The following is a 21,069-nucleotide window of genomic DNA, read 5'->3' on the forward strand; positions in this document are numbered from 1 at the left end:
AGATCGGGGGGTCCGTGGAAGATACGGGGTCCGTGGAAGATCGGGGGTCCTTGGCTATAGCCCAGCTAGCCCAGGCCTTAAGATGCCACTGTTCCTAATCAGATTTATCCTTACTGTTGCCTCAATGGGGCAATTCAGGCACTTTTTAAAATGTATTATTTTTATCATACTGTCTTATATCAACGCTTCGGTTTATCAGCGCTCATCGACGCTTCGGTTTATCAGCGCTCATCGACGCTTCGGTTTATCAGCGCTCATCGACGCTTCGGTTTATCAGCGCTCATCGACGCTTCGGTTTATCAGCGCTCATCGACGTCCGGATAAATAAAGTTAGGGTTTTATTTATTCACGACGGGGAATTTCCATTCTCTCGTGAACGTTATCAGACAGAAACGGAGCGGACTCGCCGCGTTTACAAACTAACGTTGGAGAAGGATTGAAAGACTCTTACAGGTGTCAGATTTAGGTAAAACAGACCTCCGTCCCGCAGATGTAATCCCGTAAACAGATCCTTGCCGTTCGGACACACTGCTCCCAGGAGGGACTGGTCCTGTCACTGGGAATTATCAAATAGATGAGAAGTAAAGAGTGACACGCTATGAGCTCATTTGCATGTCATTACCCAGAATCCCCGGCTGCAGTGGAAGCGCTGTTTGCTAAGAGATAATGGGGAAAGGCAGCGTTGCAGACCTGTCTGGGACATGCAAATGCGCCACAGGTGGATATTTTTATTCACTCTTATCAAATACAAATTTAGCAAAAAGATTAAATCTGTGAAATAGTATCTCGGTCTTCCTAATTCAATATATTTCTGTAAAATCCCTTCGCCTTTATCACTCATTTTATCTCCACCCTTTGGGAAAGCAGATGTGATTTTTTTGGGTTGAGTTTATGCCCCCTCGCAAACTCTCGCAAACTGCAGCGAGAGCGTTGCACATTTCCACCTGCGGCCGCGAAGTCTGTGAGGAAGTGTGCGTTTAATGCTGCGTTACTCGTGCTGCGTTACTCGTGCTGCGTTACTCGTGCCGCGTTACTCGTGCCGCGTTACTCGTGCCGCGTTACTCGTGCCGCGTTACTCATGCTGCGTTACTCGTGCCTTTCAGCCGTCCAGAACGAACGAGACAGGATAAGCACAAGAAGATCCAGTTATGAAGACAGCAGCCTGCCATCAATCAATGTATTAATTCAAGCAGAAGTCCTTGCACAACAGGTACAAAGCGTTTGGGGGGTAAATACTAACGTCTGTTGTAGGGGTGGCCAGCTCCAGGTGTTAGGGATGTCCCTGCTTCAGCACAGGTGGCTCAGTGATTATGACTGAGCCGCTGATTGAGCAGGGTTATCCATAAAACCTGACCTGTTGGTGATGTTTTTTAAAATATTATGAAGATATAAAATAATACAATGATGAGTATTATAAATATGATGCTGTTTTTTTAACCAGTCACACACTGTCACAGAGACACAAACTCCCACCCCGCCCCGCCACAGAACAGTCCACGTCCCACCCCCTCTCCTCACTCCTACACACTCTCCGCACCCCCATAATTCCCCTACCCTCACACGGCAGATTAAGCGACAAGGAACAGTGCACCCTACTATCCTCACTAGCAGTCAGCGCTGCAACAGGGGCGCCGGGATTCCAGATTGTGACGCACAGGAGTTTCCTAACCATGGTGTGTGTGTGTGTGTGTGTGTGTGTGTGTGTGTGTGTGTGTGTGTGTGTGTGTGTGTGTGTGTGTGTGTGTGTGTGTGTGTGTGTGTGTGTGTGTGTGTGTGTGTGTGTGTGTGTGTGTGTGTGTGTGTGTGTGTGTGTATATTTATATACAGTTGCTTTATGCTTTACTGTGGAGGGTTTTAGTCACTTTTTTTTACCCACCATAACCTTAATAGTGGTGGTGATTACCTACTCTTATCTCATTTGAGCAAATGTCAGCAGCCAACCTCACACTGATGATGCCCATCAAGGTTGAAACATGTCTGTGAGTGGGTTAACTGACTTTGCATCTCCCAAGTCCTTGCTTAAAAGCTGTGTTTAAAGCAGCATGCATTGGCTAAGGTTTGCTCATGTAATGTGAGCATGAGATAAAAGGTGGCACTGTGTGCTCATTTGCATGTCATTTCCCAGAATCCCTTGCTGCAGTGGAAGTGCTGTTTGCTGGGTGATAATGGTGAAAGACAGAGTTGCAGACCTGTCTAAGACATGCAAATGAATATACAGGAATATTTACAGTTGCTATATATATATATATATATATATATATATATATATATATATATATATATATATATATATATATATATATATATATATATATATATATATATATATATATATATATATATATATATATATATATATATATATATATATATATATATATATATATACACACACATTGTTCTAGTATTGCACTACCTTGTAGCAGCAAGACCTGGCGTTGATGGGTTATTTATTAAAGCTGTTGCAAAAAGTGTCCGAAAATCCCATAGGTAACAGCAGGCTTTTTTTTATTTGCTAAACCCACGGGCTGATTCATTGTTCTGGTTTCGCTGCCAGGTTTGATATCCCTAAGTGTTATTGAGATATTTGGGCAGTGCTTTATAAAAGTACTGGTAAACTGCCGGACTTGAATTCATGTTAAACTTAGTAAACATCGGGCTTAGAATATTTTGTAAGGGGATTTATGTTTTGGTTCTAAAATGTTTTGGTTTTTCCGGGAATTCTTTTTTTTTTAATTTATTTTTAAGCATGGAAAATATTCACAATTTGACACCCTGCGAGTGTTCATTGGCATTACCCAGAATCCCTTGCTGCAGTGGAAGCACGCTATGCTAAGCGATCATGGGGGGTGGGTTGCAGACATATCTGAGACGTGTGAATGTGCTCACACGTGGAATTTTTACTTGGGGGAAAGATTGGAAACCACTTGGGTTATTGGAAGCCTGTCGCTGCCAGTGCCGTGCCTGGTCTCTGGTAACTGCATAGCATCGCGTTTCTTCTTCTGTAGTAGTAATAAAGCTGTCGCCGTGTTTCCGTTCGCAGATCACCTCGTCCGTGTCCGTGTTAAATGTAGATATCAGAGGGAAGAAAATCGCCAACATAACCGACGTCTGCGACTCCATGAAACAGCAGCTGCTGGTTCTGGTGGAATGGGCCAAGTACATCCCAGCCTTCTGTGAGCTTCCGCTGGACGACCAGGTGCGTTACCCGAAACGATACTAACTGGACACAGTACTTCGGGATTTCTGGGAATTCGACGAGGATTTAAAACGGACAATACAGGATAAGACGGAATTGCTCCTGAAACTCGGTTAACGATTCGTACGTCTTAGGTTCGACATCAAAGGTTAAGGAAGACACAAAGTTTAACGATTACACAGATCAAACGCGCGTTCTGAGAACCAGCGAGGGACACGGTTTAATTATTAGACATCCGAGAATGACACGTTTGAGTCTCATCCGAATTTCGGTTCACTATTTATTCACAATGAATCACAAATCTAAAATTGGTTAAAGGGACCGTCCCCCCTAGGAACAACGGGAACTAATTCCAGTGACATGTTTAAGGGGCCTCACCTGGGGAACTTATACCTTTTTTTACCCAAATCTGACACATAAGTATTTGTGATGTATTTATTAGTGAGACCTGGGAGGGGATTAATGTCCTCTGGCTGCTCCCATCGTCGAAAGACTGAGCCACTGATTGAGCCACCTGTGCTGAAGCAGGGATATCCATCAAACCTGCCCTGATGGTGGCCCTTGAGGACTAGAGTTGCCCACCCCTGCTGTAGAGCCTGAAATATGGGGGGAGAGAGAGACCGCTGCACAAAAAGCAGCACACCTGAGATACCTGCGAAATATGCAAATGTGGATATGCAAAGTATATTTACATAAGTGAAATTAGCATATCCGCCAGGTGTGTCCCAGGTGTGTCTCCTTTATGTGCAAAGGCCTCTCTCTCCTTAACCCGAGTCCTGTTATGTGAAGCAAACACAATGCAGTGCTAACTGCACACGGCGTTACGCCTATGCTAATGACATCACTAACGGCCTTCCTTCTTTGCATACAAATTAGCTCGTTATGAGCCCTGATTTAACAGAGTTTAGTAGATATGAGCCTAAATGAGATTGAGGATGACCACACTTTTGTGGGTGGGCCGGACTATGTCTTATCACAGCCAACGTCCCGGCTCGTGTGTAATCTATATAAATATATATGGTTTGTGTCCTGTTTATAGTATTAATCCCAGTCTCCTCCTTTAGGTGGCTTTGCTACGGGCGCACGCTGGGGAACACCTACTTCTGGGTGTGGCAAAGCGCTCGCTGATTTACAAAGACATTCTGCTCCTCGGTGAGATAAGTTTGGGTCATTCTGCCATTTTCTGTAACAAACAAGTGTTTCCTGAAACGCGCAATCCACGGTCACTTATCGCAATCATCGCAATTCACGGTCACTTATCGCAAGCATCGCAATCCACGGTCACTTATCGCAATCCCCGGTCACTATCTCTGCGTTGATTCCTCGTCATTGGTTTCCCCCTTTTTGCGCCTATGTAATCTATTTTGATATGCTATTATACTAAGGCGGTTCTGTCAATTGTTTAGTGTATACAGTAGGGCCCCGCTTCTCTGCGCCCCGCTTTTCGGCGCCCCGCTTCTCGGCGATCTGCCGATACGGCGGTACCGAGAAGGGGGCCGCCATGTCAGCGCATGTGCTGAACGGGGACGTCCGAGGTTGCGCATGCGCATAATGGAGGTCGCGCATGCGCAGAAGGGGGAATTGCAGGTCTGCGCATGCGCAGACGCCGAGAATCGTTGATTCCGCTTTCTGGCGATTTTCGCTTTGCAGCGGGGCAATAGAACGGAACCCGCCGCATGGGCGGGGCCCGCCTGTACATACAGGGCAGTCATTTTGGTTATACATATATGAAGGAGCGGCTCAGTGAGTAAAGACACTGACTGGCACGTGGGAGCCTGGTTCAATTCCCGGTGTCGGCTCCTTGTGACCTCGGGCAAGTCACTTTATCTCCCTGTGCCTCAGGCACCAAAAACATAGATTGTAAGCTCTGCGGGGCAGGGACTGTGCCTGCAAAATGTCTCTGTAAAGCGCTACGTACAGCTAGTAGCACTATACAAGAACATGCTATTATTATTATTATTTCTATATGGCCCTAAAATGTTTGTGTTAAGTAGAATTCTATCTAAGACATTGATAATGTTTTTGAGCTATATTTTTGCATCTTTATACCCAGTCGGGCCGCTGCAGCCTTCGATTCGGCGATTCTTCTGTCTCGTCAAACACTTTTTTTAATGGTATTTAATATCCCCAACAGGAAATGACCGTGTCGTTCCGAGAAACTGCCCAGAACTGGAAGTGGGTCGAGTGGCAATAAGAATACTAGATGAACTTGTTCTTCCCTTCCAAGAGCTTCAAATCGACGACAATGAATTTGCGTGCTTGAAAGCAATAATATTTTTTGACCCAGGTATGTGAAACCCCCCAAAGTATGTAACGGGGGGTCCCTACTGTATGTATCAAGGCAGAGAGGGGCAATTCTGAATCCTCTCTATCAAACTACTGCACTGGAAGCCATAGGATTGTTTTCTTTGACTGAGCCACTGATTGAGCCACTTGTGCTGAAGCAGGGATATCCTGAAAACCAACCCCCCCTGATATAGTGTAACCCTGTACGCCTGACGTCTATTAAATGTTGCCCCTTTCTCCAATGTTAAGATGCCAAAGGATTAAGTGATCCCACCAAGATCAAGAGGATGAGATACCAGGTGCAGGTCAGCCTGGAAGATTACATCAACGACCGGCAGTACGACTCCCGAGGGAGGTTTGGGGAGCTGCTGCTCCTGCTGCCCACCCTGCAGAGCATCACCTGGCAGATGATCGAGCAGATACAGTTTGTCAAACTCTTCGGCATGGCCAAGATCGACAACTTGCTTCAAGAGATGCTGCTGGGAGGTGAGTGTAGCAGCCGGTCCCCCGCGGGAATAATAGTATATATAGTATTTCCGTATATAACACTGGCAGTGTACGCAGAGCTGTACATAGACTATATATAAACAGTTGTATTTGCATATTTGCTTTCCTGTGGAGGGTTTTTGTCACTTTTTTTACTCACCATAACTTAACTCAGTATTATGGTTTAGCCTATCCCATAGCCTCTCTTGCATACCCAGTTAAAATCAACCCCACACTGATGAGACCCATCAAGGTCGAAACAGCTGTCTGTGGGTGGTTTTCTGGGTATGCACCTTAACCCTGGCTGTGCTCAAAGCTGTGACCATGCAGCAAGCTTAAGCCTATAGGGAACCATGTTAAAAATGGTTTTTGAGGCAAAAAGTGACACTGTGTGCTCATTTGCATGTCATTTCCCAGAATCCCTTGCTGCAGTGGAAGTGCTGTATGCTGGGTGATGATGGGGAAAGGCGGGGTTGCAGACCTGCCTAAGACATGCAGATGAGCATACAGTTGTATTTGCAGATATATATATATATATATATATATATAACGGGGTCCCGTGCTCTTGGGGGGCCACTCACTCGCAGAGTTTTCCACGACTGCGCATGCGCGGCCGGCAAGCTCCGATTGCACATGCGCAAGAGCAGCCGTCAAACGCCTATCGCGCGTGCGCAGTCAACACTTGCCGATTTGCGCAGGAGCAGCTGGCAAAATTTTGCCTGGGGGCCCGCGCATATCCCGCTGCGCCACTGGTGTGTGCGTAGGTATTTATAAATGTGAGTGCGTGTATTTAGAGTTACACATAACTTGGTGAGTGTGGGTGTGTGTGTGTGTGGTATATTTACATTTACACATAGGTGAGTAGTGTGTAAATGTATTAATATATTTGTGCGTGTGGTACATTTACACATGTATGGGGTTTACTTAAAATTACACATAAGTGAGTGTGTATACAGTGTGTATATATATATATATATATATTAGATAGGTAGATAGATATGAGTGTGCATGTGGTATATTTACACTAGTGCGAGGATGGACAGACTGACACACGTGTGCGAGGGTGGATAGACGAACGGACGGACAGACGCGTGTGTACATAGCTTTATCTTTGATTTTTTTATTGTATGACAAAATGCATTTAACTCGATATCATAGGATCCGCAAATGAAGCCCCCCACGCTCACCACCCCCTGCACCCTCACCTGGTCCAGGAACATCTAGGAACCAACGTTATTGTAGCCAACACTTTGCCGACTCAGCACCACAACGGACAAATGTGTAAGTATATGGCGATTACGCCTCAAAAACCGAATGTCTGTTCGATCGCTTCTAATCACAGCCCCGTGTGATATCATCAAGTATCTATTTAATCCTGGGGGTGTTACTGGCTCTATAACTAGGGGACCCCCTATGTGTGGTTTAAGGTGTTCACAATGCCGGCCAGTAAAGGGGTGCAGAACGTTTGTGCCAAATATGAGATATTCAGCGGAAAAAAACATGTGCCCAAAATGTCCCCGTCTTAATCTCGATGGGTGCCCCGAGAGATGAGTGCCCCGAGAGATGAGTGCCCCGAGAGATGAGAGCCCCGAGAGATGAGGGCCCCGAGAGATGAGGGCCCCGAGAGATGAGAGCCCTAGAGATGAGAGCCCCGAGAGATGAGAGCCCCGAGAGATGAGTGCCCCGAGAGATGAGAGCCCCGAGAGATGAGAGCCCCGAGAGATGAGAGCCCCGAGAGATGAGATCCCCGAGAGATGAGAGCCCCGAGAGATGAGTGCCCCGAGAGATGAGTGCCCCGAGAGATGAGTGCCCCGAGAGATGAGTGCCCCGAGAGATGAGAGCCCCGAGAGATGAGAGCCCCGAGAGATGAGGGCCCCGAGAGATGAGGGCCCCGAGAGATGAGGGCCCCGAGAGATGAGGGCCCCGAGAGATGAGGGCCCCGAGAGATGAGGGCCCCGAGAGATGAGGGCCCCGAGAGATGAGGGCCCCGAGAGATGAGAGCCCCGAGAGATGAGAGCCCCAAGAGATAAGGAAATGCTCAGAGACTGTGTTTGCATGTTTGGCAGACCCAAAACACGTTAGGGTGAGCAAAAAAGTGACAGAAAACCCTCCACCCTACAGTGTGTGGCAAATAAATCCCACGCGTGAGCACGTTCACCCGTCTCACACAGGCCTGCCTTTCCCCATTATCTCTTGGCATACACTGCTTCCACTGCAGCCGGGGGTTCTGGGTAATGACATGCAAATGAGCTCTCACGTTTAGCAGTAATCCATTCACCCACAGTAACGTGTTATATAGGGTTAATTGCGCAGACAAGTGGGCGTATCAATCTTAACACCTGCGAAGTGAATACAGGACGCGCTGACTCACCGCCGCGCAGCGTCTTACGTGTGAGCTAAACCTTACCAGCGATTGGCTCTCAGGTAGCGTCCTGTGGGTGTCCATTTTAAATATCCCCAGACATGATTCCCGGTCGATGCTTCCTCTTTTTAATTAGCCATTTGCTTTTGGTTCGCAGCCACGCCGGAGACCCCTCAGCCTTCCCCGCCGGCGGGCTCTGGAACCGAGCAATACAAGATGGTGCACGGAGCCATCACTGCTGTATCTAAACAACCGACATCGATTCCTCAACCAGCCATCACCAAACAAGAAGCCATCTAGAGAGCCCGGGATCGCGGGGAACCAAGACGCTGATGGACGCGCCAAAGATACTGTAACTTGCATGGTTCTGCACGGTGTTACCTCTCTGGACACAGTGACCTGACCGGCTTGGGGGGGGGGGGGGCATCTGTCCTGTGTATGGGTTTCTACATCACGAGGGAGGATACTTTAGGAATATACTCGGTCATCTACGTCATCAAGGGGGTTGGACAGGATATTTAAATGTATTATAATGCCAAAGGAGTAAGGGCCACCACATTTACTAAGCATCGCTATTCTATCATCTTGGAAGGTGTCTTGCTGCACCCATAGGTATCTGACGGAGTAGCACCACTTACACAACATGGGCCATAAGATGTCATGTTTATAGCTCCAGAGGTTTTTAGTTTCTGTGTAATCCTTGTTAGGGTAAAGACTTATATTATATATTAAGATTTATATGATGCTGTAACCTGACCTGTATAGTTTCTCGAGCTGCCAATATTTCCAGCACGTTACTCCTGACATTACCTTCCAATGTATTAAAGGCCCAATTCCACTCAGCCAACTAAAAAAAAAAAAATCAGTGTGTTTCGATATTGCCTTTATGTTCCCGTGACGGAGAAAGCAGGGCTGTTGCTTGGGGGCTGGGCAGCCTGCTCCATCCTTATTGGCTGCTGCTGGGTAATGCAGCGAATCAGGAGGAGTCAGGAGGGTGGAGGTGGGATCAAGGAGAGGAGGAAACAGCATGGAGAGGTGTGGGTGTCGAGCTCGTCGTACCTTTCACCAATGTGTCCAGTATTTTTGGAGAAGACGCCTGGCACCCCTATTTACATTTCAAGGGGACTATATTTTTGTGGGACCTCTTAAATGAGGGGAATTTTCTAAGAAAGACTGCAGGGTTCGTCCCAGATCACCGCACTGTTGGAATAACAGCAGCGTGTTCTCCCCACGGGAGTTTGCTATACATTGGGGGTCATCCACTAAACTGCGATGGTGTCGATCGGGGGCACTTTCGTACTGAAACTCCCATTGAAGTCAATGGGATTTGGCATGCACTTGTGAAGGAGTGGCCAAGGATATCCCTGCTTCAGCACAGGTGGCTCAGTCATTGCCAGGTTTTCAGGATATCCCTGCTTCAGGACAGGTGGCTAAATCAGTCCCTGCTTCAGCGAGAGGCGGCTCAATCAGAGGCTCAGTCTTTGACTGAGCCTCTGATTGTCACCTGTGCTGAAGCAGGGATATCCTTAAAACCTGACCTGTTGGTGGCCCTTTAGACCTGGAGTTGCCCCCCCCCCCCTGCAATTTTCGTAGTTCAATTTAAAAAAAAAAACATTGTCTATTTCATTCAAATCGTCATTGTGCTAAAACTAAAAAAAAATCTTTAAATATTAAACCATTTTTTTTAAAACAAAGGACGAGTTTACATGTTTCTATATGTTTCTATGTGTATATACATAGTGTACATGTTTCTATATGTGTATATACATAGTGTACATGTTTCTATATGTGTATATACATAGTGTACATGTTTCTATATGTGTATATACATAGTGTACATGTTTCTATATGTTCCTATGTGTATATACATAGTGTACATGTTTCTATATGTGTATATACATAGTGTACATAGTGTTTCTATGTGTATATACATAGTGTACATGTTTCTATATGTGTATATACATAGTGTACATGTTTCTATATGTGTATATACATAGTGTACATGTTTCTATATGTGTATATACATAGTGTACATGTTTCTATATGTGTATATACATAGTGTACATGTTTCTATATGTTTCTATGTGTATATACATAGTGTACATGTTTCTATATGTGTATATACATAGTGTACATAGTGTTTCTATGTGTATATACATAGTGTACATGTTTCTATATGTGTATATACATAGTGTACATGTTTCTATATGTGTATATACATAGTGTACATGTTTCTATATGTGTATATACATAGTGTACATGTTTCTATATGTGTATATACATAGTGTACATGTTTCTAGATGTGTATATACATAGTGTACATGTTTCTATATGTGTATATACATAGTGTACATGTTTCTATATGTGTATATACATAGTGTACATGTCTTGCTACATTGTACTGCGCTTCAACGCCTTTGTGAGTATTAATGGCCCCAAAGGGAATTAGTTGCACAGCGCTGCCTGAACGTGTCACACATCGGGGCTTTGATATAACGTATGTTCTCAGGCGACACCAAAGTGCAGGGAAATTGCAACTAAAAGACAGAAAAATACATGTATTGTCCACTGTGACACCTTGTTTCCGGTTACATTATGACTTAGCGCAGGGGCGCCCATCTCCAAGGCCACCAACAGGTCAGGTGTTTCAGGATACCCCTGCTCAATCAGCCGTTGACTGAGCCACCTGTGCTGAAGCAGGGATATCCTGAAACACCTGACCTGTTGGTGGCCCTTAAGGACTGGAGATGGCCGCCCCTGACGTAGTAACTCCTTCCTTGGGCACCCAAAGGCACAACTCCCTGCAAAGCCATGCTTCTCTTCCCCTTCTTGGAGCGCGGGGGCTCACAGATGTGTGTATAACATCAGAGTTATCCAACTGGCGCCCGAAGGTTAAGCATCCCCCTGGGGGGCGTTGGTGTGACCCTCGGGCGCGCTGCTCCTGCCAATTTCATACTCGTTGCTTAGACCAGGGGGTGCTCAGCTGCAGCTCAGGTTTTCAGGATATCCCTGCTTCAGCATAGGTAGCCCAATCAGTCCCAGCTTGAGCGCAGGTGGCTCGATGAGAGACTCCGTCGACTGAGCCTCTGATTGGGCCACCTGCGCTGAAGCTGGGATATCCTGAAAACCTGACCAGTTAGGGGGTCTTGCAAGTTAAGGTAATGTCAATATATATATATATATGGTACAGATGTTATATATATATATATATATATATAGTACAGATGTTATATATATATATGGTACAGATGTTATATACATTGGCAAAATGTTGGCGTATAATAATTTGAAACTCTTTAAATGTGTCTAAAATGAGATTGCAATAAAATGGTGGTCCTTCTCTGACCGGGTCCTTCTCCGACCTGGCCCTTCTCCGACCTGGTCCTTCTCCGACCTGGTCCTTCTCCGACCTGGTCCTTCTCCGACCTGCTCCTTCTCCGACCTGCTCCTTCTCCGACCTGCTCCTTCTCCGACCTGCTCCTTCTCTGACCTGCTCCTTCTCCGACCTGCTCCTTCTCCGACCTGGTCCTTCTCCGACCTGGTCCTTCTCCGACCTGGTCCTTCTCCGACCTGGTCCTCCTGGTCCTTCTCTGACCTGGTCCTTCTCTGACCTGGTCCTTCTCCGACCTGGTCCTTCTCCGACCTGGTCCTTCTCCGACCTGGTCCTCCTGGTCCTTCTCTGACCTGGTCCTTCTCTGACCTGGTCCTTCTCTGACCTGGTCCTTCTCCGACCTGGTCCTTCTCCGACCTGGTCCTTCGGAGAACTGGGTGGAGATTTCTGGTTTTACGTTCTTTCACTGTCTTAAAAAAATAAGTAGGAATTGAGATAGTCATCTCAGAAACATAATAAAATGTATATTTCTGTAAGCCGCTGTTATTAAACAGGATGTCACTGCCATGATCATAATGCCTTATAACGTGTAAATACAAAATGGAATATCTTCCAGTAATTTATTTTTCCAATGAATACACTTAAATTATTTTGTACATTATACTGATTGTTTCAAATGAACAATGAAAATAAATAAATAATAATTAAAGCATTTTGTAAGAAAATATTTCAAATATTCTTGCGTGTCTCACCTTTCCAGTTCTATGTTTCCGGTTGTGTTGTTAAAGGCCAAATTGCTGTACATTTTGTGTGTTGTTTTGGTAGAAACTGCCTCTGAATGGAAAATAATATTTCCCGCCTTGGTTATAAAGAAATAAATACAATGTTTTATAACGCCCCGCGTCTGTGCTTTTGTAGCTAGACACACACACACGGTGTTGACTCATTATGGAACGGTTAGCAGATACATAGAAGCATCTTTATTAAAGGGACATGCTCATTGAAATAATATATTTATTTACAATAATGTACATTGGGATTCCTGTTTTTCCTTGTCTGTAGAGGGGGAAGGGAGAGAGGTGGGGGTGGGGGGAGAGCGGTGATGGTTGGGGTTAGAGGGGGTGGGGGTGCAGGGAGAGCGGTGATGGTTGGGGTTAGAGGTGGTGGGGGTTGTGGGGAGAGTTTTGCAAAGTACAGGTAGTCCTCGTTATCCAACGTTTCCCTTTACAACGTATGGCGTACCCAACGCTTTACAACGCAACCCTACGGGCTGTTTTTCGATGCCGGAATGCGCTATCCAGCGCTCACCGCCGCGGATTAACATGGGACTCACTTTACACCGGTTTCACTATCCAGCGCTACTCCAGAACGGGTTCCGTTGGATAACCGAGGACCGCCAGTACCCTGTTACATATATCCCCTGAAACACTCCTCCTTATACATGTAACACCCCTCTAGTATACATGCTGTCCCCTGGTGGTATAAGGGGATAACCTGCTCTGCATACCACTGAGTATTGATGGACATTACTCTCCCCGCGGGGCCCACGGCTGAGAGCAGAAGAAAGGAATAAGCCGATGGGACCCTGAGGAGCTGGGATGTCCTGGCAATGGGAGTGGGGAGATACAGAGGCGGGGAGGCATGAGCTGAGGAGGAGGCGCGTGTGGGAGAGAGAGGTCTGTCCCGAGGAGCTGGGATGTCCTGGCGATGGGAGTGGGGAGATACAGAGGCGGGGAGGAGGAGGAGACGCGTGTAGGAGAGAGAGGATCTGTCCCGAGGAGCTGGGATGTCCTGGCGATGGGAGTGGGGAGATACAGAGGCGGGGAAGCATGAGCTGAGGAGGAGGCGCATGTGGGAGAGAGAGGATCTGTCCTGAGGAGCCAGGTAGACAAGACAGCGAAGTCGCAGGGTCTGAAAGACCAGCAGGGGGCAGCGATAGAGAGGACCTGTGAAAGCTGTGGGTCATAAAGGCCAGAAAGCAGCTGGGAGATCGCTCCTACAAACATACCAGTGTCCTTTCTAACTGCCCCGTGCACGACCCCCACCCCCTCTTGTAATGTAACAGGCCTGCAACCATTTGAACTACATAACACTACACAAGCTCCAACGCTGTGCAGGCACCAACAGGGGCTCTTAATTATTACACGGGCACCAGGACTGAATACCTGACTCTGGGACATCTGCGCAGTGAGGTTTATTATTAATTATACTGTACGTATATTGCCTACGTGCTGCCTGTGGTCTCCTGCCTGTGCAGGCCACTGCATGTGATTCCTGTGATCCCTGCCTATAAAGTACTATTATTTATAAGCTGCGTGTCCCGCTGCGCAGTCTGATCCTGCCGGGTGCACTGCAGGCTGAATATTCTCTCAGGTACGGGGGGTGGGGGGGGCTCAGGCCACCCCTCAACCCGCCGCCCTAGTATATACATATTCATACATATAGGGAAATAAAGAAGGGTTACACACACAGCACTTCCACTGCAGCTAGGGATTCTGGGTAATGACATGCAAATGAGCACAGCGTTACCTTTTGCGTCTTATCCATTTTAACATGGGACCCCTATACGTTTACGCCTCCCGCAGCTTTTCAGCACAGCCTGGGTTACAGAAGTGCAGAGCCAGTAACCCTATGCAGATAAAGAAAGATCCCAAGATTAGGTATTCATGAGTCATTTAACTGAGGGTGAGGTTGTATTTTGCCGAGTCTTTAAAGGAAGTTATGAGTGGGTTTATATATTGAGGCAAAAACATAAACGTCATTTGCTAGGAGTATTTTTACTCCGTCGTAAAACCGTCAACCTAGCAGCTGATTTACGACGGGCGGTGGGTGTATGAATTTTCATCTTTCTACGCCAGTGACCTCTGACCTCTGACATCTGGTAATGTAATGTATATCCTGTTATTTTAAGAAACTGTTCTGCATTTACTGTAATTGTATGTTCTTGTAATTATCTTTTTCTGTAATCTGAAGCACTGTATTTGTATATATATTAAAACATTCTTTAAGTAATGTTTTGGGGCTCTGAATGAACTGTTGCACTCAGGAGAGAGTAATTACATCTTCAGACACATTTTGCCACAACCAATTTTTGTGTGTTAAGTGCATAGTTTTTTTTCTATAATAAACAGAGACCTGAGACCCTGGCAGATATATATTAATTTACATATTGTGCATAGTTTCTCAGGGGGTGGCAGCGTATAGATATGATTGTAATTGAGTAAGGGGTAAATATTAACTCATTGACAGTACCTTTTTGCAGGAGAAAGGTGAGTTGGCTAGAGTAGCCATGTGTATTAGCCACGGTTGGATATATATCTAAGTTATGTGCCCACTTGTGTGCTGTCTGTGACAGGTGGTATATGGGGGCATATTGTGGGGAGATATTGTTAATTTGAGGGACCTTTGCAAATGTAAAGCGTGGGACCGCTTGCGAGCTGAATATCTACCCTTGTCCCATATACAGGTCACGTGCTCACAGGTGTGCCATACGTGTCAGCACAGTTTATATTATATTAGAGAGTAAACTATTTACAGTACGTGTATCTTCTTAGGCAGCTAATAGGCTATTTATCTTTACAGCTTGTTTCAAATATCTGACAAAAGCAACAATCGCAAGCTATAAACCGCGATCTGACATGCAAGTGTCATAAAAGGGAAATAAGGTGACGATGTGGCAGGGCTGATATGAGGTTTTTGCGCGCCAGGGGGTGCGACTTCGCCAAGGACAGTTACAGGAAAGCAGGATCCTTATCTCAACAGTATTGTGACAAGCCAACACCATATCCTCAGTGTCAACAACAACTGCCCCGGGCATGTGTGTCAAATAGGGTGGCCAGCTGTTCAGTATTGAATCGGACTGTCCTGAATTTGGTCACTCTGTCCAGTAAAAAATGACAGGTAATACTGGGCGTGTATGTGTATACCGGTATTATCTCTCTGGGCGTGTATGCGTATACCGGTATTACCTCTCTGGGCGTGTGTGTGTATACCGGTATTACCTCTCTGGGCGTGCATGTGTATACTGGTATTACCTCTCTGGGCGTGTATGTGTATACCGGTATTACCTCTCTGGGCGTGTATGTGTATACCGGTGTTACCTCTCTGGGCGTGTATGTGTATACCGGTATTACCCCTCTGGGCGTGTATGTGTATACTGGTATTACCTCTCTGGGGGTGTATGTGTATACCGGTATTACCTCTCTGGGCGTGCATGTGTATACCGGTATTACCTCTCTAGGCGTGTATGTGTATACCGGTATTACCTCTCTGGGCGTGTATGTGTACACCGGTATTACCTCTCTGGATATGTATGTGCATACCGGTATTACCTCTCTGGGTGTGTATGTGTATACCGGTGTTACCTCTCTGGGCGTGTATGTGTATACCGGTATTACCCCTCTGGGCGTGTATGTGTATACCGGTATTACCTCTCTGGGGGTGTATGTGTATACCGGTATTACCTCTCTGGGCGTGCATGTGTATACCGGTATTACCTCTCTAGGCGTGTATGTGTATACCGGTATTACCTCTCTGGGCGTGTATGTGTACACCGGTATTACCTCTCTGGATATGTATGTGCATACCGGTATTACCTCTCTGGGTGTGTATGTGTATACCGGTATTACCTCTCTGGGCGTGTATGCGTATACCGGTATTACCTCTCTGGGCGTGTGTGTATACCGGTATTACCTCTCTGGGCGTGTATGTGTATACCGGCATTACCTCTCTGGGCGTGTATGTGTATATGGGTATTACCTCTCTGGGCGTGTACGTGTATACCGGTATTACCACTCTGGGCCTGTATGTGTATAATCGTGTTACCTCTCTGGGCATGTATGTGTATACCGCTATTACCTATCTGGGCGTGTACGTGTATACCGGTATTACCTCTCTGGGTGTGTACGTGTATACCGGTATTACCTCTCTGGGTGTGTACGTGTACACCTGTATTACCTCTCTGGGTGTGTATGTGTATACTGGTATTACCTCTCTGGGCGTGTATGTGTATACTGGTATTACCTCTCTGGGCGTGTATGTGTATACCGGTATTACCTCTCTAGGTGTGTACGTGTATACCAGTATTACCTCTCTGGGTGTGTATGTGTATACTGGTATTACCTCTCTGGGCGTGTATGTGTATACTGGTATTACCTCTCTGGGCGTGTATGTGTATACCGGTATTACCTCTCTAGACGTGTATGTGTATACCGCTATTACCTATCTGGGCGTGTATGTGTATACCGGTTATACCTCTCTGGGCGTGAATGTATATACCGGTATTACCTCTCTGGGCGTGTATGTGTATACCGGTATTACCTCTCTAGACGTGTATGTGTATACCGGTATTACCTCTCTAGACGTGTATGTGTATACCGCTATTACCTATCTGGGCGTGTATGTGTATACCGGTTATACCTCTCTGGGCGTGAATGTATATACCGGTATTACCTCTCTGGGCGTGTGTGTATGTGTATACCGGTATTACCTCTCTGGACGTGTATGTGTATACCGGTATTACCTCTCTGTATATGTATGTGTATACCGGTATTACCTCTCTGTATATGTATGTGTATACCGGTATTGCCTCTCTGGGCGTGTATGTGTATACCAGTATTACCGCATTGGACATGTATGTGTATACCGGTATTACCTCTCTGGACATCTATGTGTCCGGTATTACCTCTCTGTACATAGTGACCTGACGGGCTTTGGGGGGGGGGGGAGGTGCAGGAATTCCACGAGCAGGGGGGTTGGGCAGCTTCCTCCATCCTGATTGGCTGCTGCTGGGTAATGCAGCCAATCAGGAGGAGGTGTCAGGAGCCTGGGGGTGGGGCAAAGATGAGGAGGAAACAGCATGGAGCAGAGATAGAGGAGTGTGTGTGTCTCGAGCGTGTCGCACCTTTCACCATTGTGTCCTGTATTGTTGGAGAAGCCGCCTGGCACCCCTAGAGTGTCGGGAGCTATTTTAGCAGCGTATACAATGAGGTTTCGTGGAAGGTGAATGCGCCGCGCTGCAGCGAAGGCTACAAACAGATAAGGACTTCTTGGTAAAGATGTGAGAAAGCTTCGCGGGGGATCGCGACCCGTAACACTGCTCATTGGTCTGGAATCGCGCGTTTCCCCGAATGCTGAAAGCTGTAAGTACGGCGCACCCCATGTTACGCTTCCCGTCTTTCGCTAGTTCGCGGGACGCTCGCTACGTGGGCGACATGATCGCCCGTCGGGGCTCGGCAGAGATGTTTCACAGGGGGTTTGGGAGAAAATGAAATGCTTAACATGCTAAAGCAGGGGGCTCGACTGCGGTCCTCAAGACCCCCCCAACAGGTCAGGTTTTCAGGATATCCCAGCTTTGAAGACTGAGCCTCTGATTGAGCCACCTGTGCTGAAGCAGGGACTGAATGAGCCACCTGTGCTGAAGCAGGGATACCCTGAAAACCTGACCTGTTGGAGGGGCTTGAGGACTGGAGTTGAGAACCCCTGTGCTAATGGGCTTTGGACAGTCCCACGCCTCAGACACCATGAACCCACTACCATTTGGGCAAGAGCCACAAAACGGTGTGAAGCTGTCGCACACGCCTCAGCTCCCGTGCCACGCCTCAGCTCCTGTGGCACGCCTCAGCTCCCATCGCACCCCTCTGCTCCCGTGGCACGCCTCAGCTCCCATCGCACCCCTCTGCTCCCGTGGCACGCCTCAGCGCCATCGCACCCCTCTGCTCCCGTGGCACGCCTCAGCTCCCGTGGGAGCACGTGGTATTTTTATTTGCTAATAATCAGCAGGAACACATGCTCAGCGCCACATAAGAAAGCAAACTGTTACTATGGTTACAGTTACCACTCATAGTGATAACATCAGTTGTATTGATCGGCCATTAAAGTCAGCTGGGGAGCTGCGTTCCCATCAGAGTGTCAGCTCCTTGTCACACTGACCTGGTCACCATCTCCTCCCTGTGCCCCGGGCACTGAAATTCAAAAAGGGGGTTTTTTTTGAGGAAAGTTTTTTTTGTTTTAATAAAATGGTCAGACTTTTTGAAAAACCTGCACATTATTTTTGTAGCAGAAATGTGAAGTTTAAAACAATTTCACCAAAGTTTCACAAAGTATATTTTCATTTCTCCCCCTCCCCCCCCCTTCATATTTTTATTAAAACAAAAACACAACCCGAAATATATTTAGGGCCGGAAGCCCGGATATTCAGCTATCTTATAATTATTCTTATTGTCAGGCTTTGCTTGCCGGTAAAAGTGTTTTTAATAACTGTTTAATGCCGGCATATTAATAATATAACAGGACACCGCGTGCTGCGCTGATTCTGCCGTCTCACCAGTTCAGGTAAATAAGTCACCACCGGAAAAGCCTTTTCACCGCCTTTCTTCCAGGGGACGCGGAAATACCTCTCTGCAACACACACATTAACAAGCTAAAAGTTAGGTCCTTAACGAAGCACAGGACAAACGAGATGAGCGAGGGGCAAGTCTGTTTCTCCTTTTACCACACACACAACACACATCACACATCACACATCACACAACACACAACACACAACACACAACACACAACACACAACACACAACACACAACACACATCACACATCACACATCACACATCACACATATCTCATACATCACACATCACACATCACACATCACACATCACACATCACACATCACACAACACACATCACACAACACACATCACACATCACACAACACACAACACACATCTCACACATCACACATCACACATCACACATCACACATCACACACCACACATCAGACAACACACAACACACATCACACATCACACATCACACAACACACATCTCATACATCACACATCACACATCACACATCACACAACACACATCACACAACACACATCTCATACATCACACATCACACATCACACATCACACAACACACATCACACATCACACATCACACAACACACAACACAAAACACAAAACACAAAACACACAACACACAACACACAACACACAACACACAACACACATCACACATCACATCTCATACATCACACATCTCATACATCACACATCACACATCACACATCACACATCACACATCACACATCACACAGGCACACATCACACATCACACATCACACATCTCATACATCACACATCACACATCACACATCACACATCACACATCACACATCACACATCACACATCACACATCACACATCACACATCACACATCACACATCACACATCACACATCACACATCACACATCACACAACACATATCTCACACATCACACATCACACATCACACATCACACATCACACATCACACATCACACATCACACATCACACATCACACATCACACATCACACATCACACAGGCACACCATTTTTAATTAATCTTTTCTAAAATTGGAGAAAATTGACTTTAAAAAAAACAGGTTTTTCGAGATTGAATTTCAAAAGTGGAAGTAATTAAAAAAAAAGGTGACGCCCGCCCCGAACGTCTTCACTGAATCGAAATAGACCGTCGATATCCGTCAGGTTCCCCCCATCTCAGTTAGGCTGCGTCCCGGCGCTTGCCGCTTCTACTTATCGCAGTCTTTATGTGGAAGTCCCCGCTCACACGCACACTCACCCAAGCTTGGCGCTTCAGCAGACAAAAAAAACTGACTTTGAAGCGCGCTCAACTTGACCGCAATGCCCCCCCACCCCCCTGTCCACGCTTGCAAAATAGGCAGGACACCCGACGCTCATGCTTAGAGAGTTGGGGACGTCACCGCTCTCAAGCATGAGCGCATTCAGCGCCAGCGGGGCTGCAGCCTAATATATTCCGTGTATAGAAAACAGGGGTTCAACAGAGATCTCATTTCAGCTCATTTACTAGAAAAGGTTCTGCCGGCACCGTCCCCCCCAGTGGGAAACAAAATGGAGGTTTAAATCTCTTGTGTCAAGGGCACCTTCTGCGCTACGTATTTTTGGGCGCAGGGGACCCCTCTGAGTTGAAATGAATGCGGTTCAACGCCGGGAACCCCATCTATATATAAAGATATGGGGGAGCTCTGAATGAACGGCTGCTTTAAGCACGAAAAAAGTTTGCAGCATCAATAATAATCTAATAATCCTTTTCTTAGGACGTTTCAGGACGGCGGCCATATTTAATACCCTGCAAAATATATATATATATTTTAACACGACTCTGGAGCTTATAATATGGTGTGTGGGATAATAGGCCTGTGCTGCCCTCACCCCAGCATAGCATCACTGCTTTATATCATTATATATCTAGTAATTAATATATAATATATATATTATAATGCTGGGTGGGTATGTACCGCCCTCTGCCGCCGGCCTTGGGGAACTGCAGGCACGCTCTTTAGGCAAGCGGCGTGCATCCGCTTGCGTGCGTAGG

General features: G+C 46.5%; 1 protein-coding gene across 2 annotated transcripts in view; it reads left to right on the forward strand.

The window, feature by feature from the left end:
• The window catches only part of HNF4A (hepatocyte nuclear factor 4 alpha), a 130,482-nt gene extending 117,922 nt beyond the window's left edge, over positions 1-12,560 (forward strand). For both annotated transcript variants that reach the window (XM_075571310.1, XM_075571309.1), the window contains exons 4-10: positions 1,104-1,210; positions 3,044-3,199; positions 4,264-4,351; positions 5,334-5,486; positions 5,735-5,971; positions 7,130-7,252; positions 8,491-12,560. In XM_075571310.1, coding sequence (XP_075427425.1) covers positions 1,104-1,210; positions 3,044-3,199; positions 4,264-4,351; positions 5,334-5,486; positions 5,735-5,971; positions 7,130-7,252; positions 8,491-8,633 — 1,007 coding nt within the window. In that variant the 3' untranslated portion in view covers positions 8,634-12,560. The remainder of the gene's footprint in view (positions 1-1,103; positions 1,211-3,043; positions 3,200-4,263; positions 4,352-5,333; positions 5,487-5,734; positions 5,972-7,129; positions 7,253-8,490) is intronic.
• The last annotated feature ends 8,509 nt before the right edge of the window (positions 12,561-21,069 follow it).

Source organism: Ascaphus truei, chromosome 15 (assembly GCF_040206685.1).
Source record: "Ascaphus truei isolate aAscTru1 chromosome 15, aAscTru1.hap1, whole genome shotgun sequence".
NCBI classification, from domain to species: domain Eukaryota; kingdom Metazoa; phylum Chordata; class Amphibia; order Anura; family Ascaphidae; genus Ascaphus; species Ascaphus truei.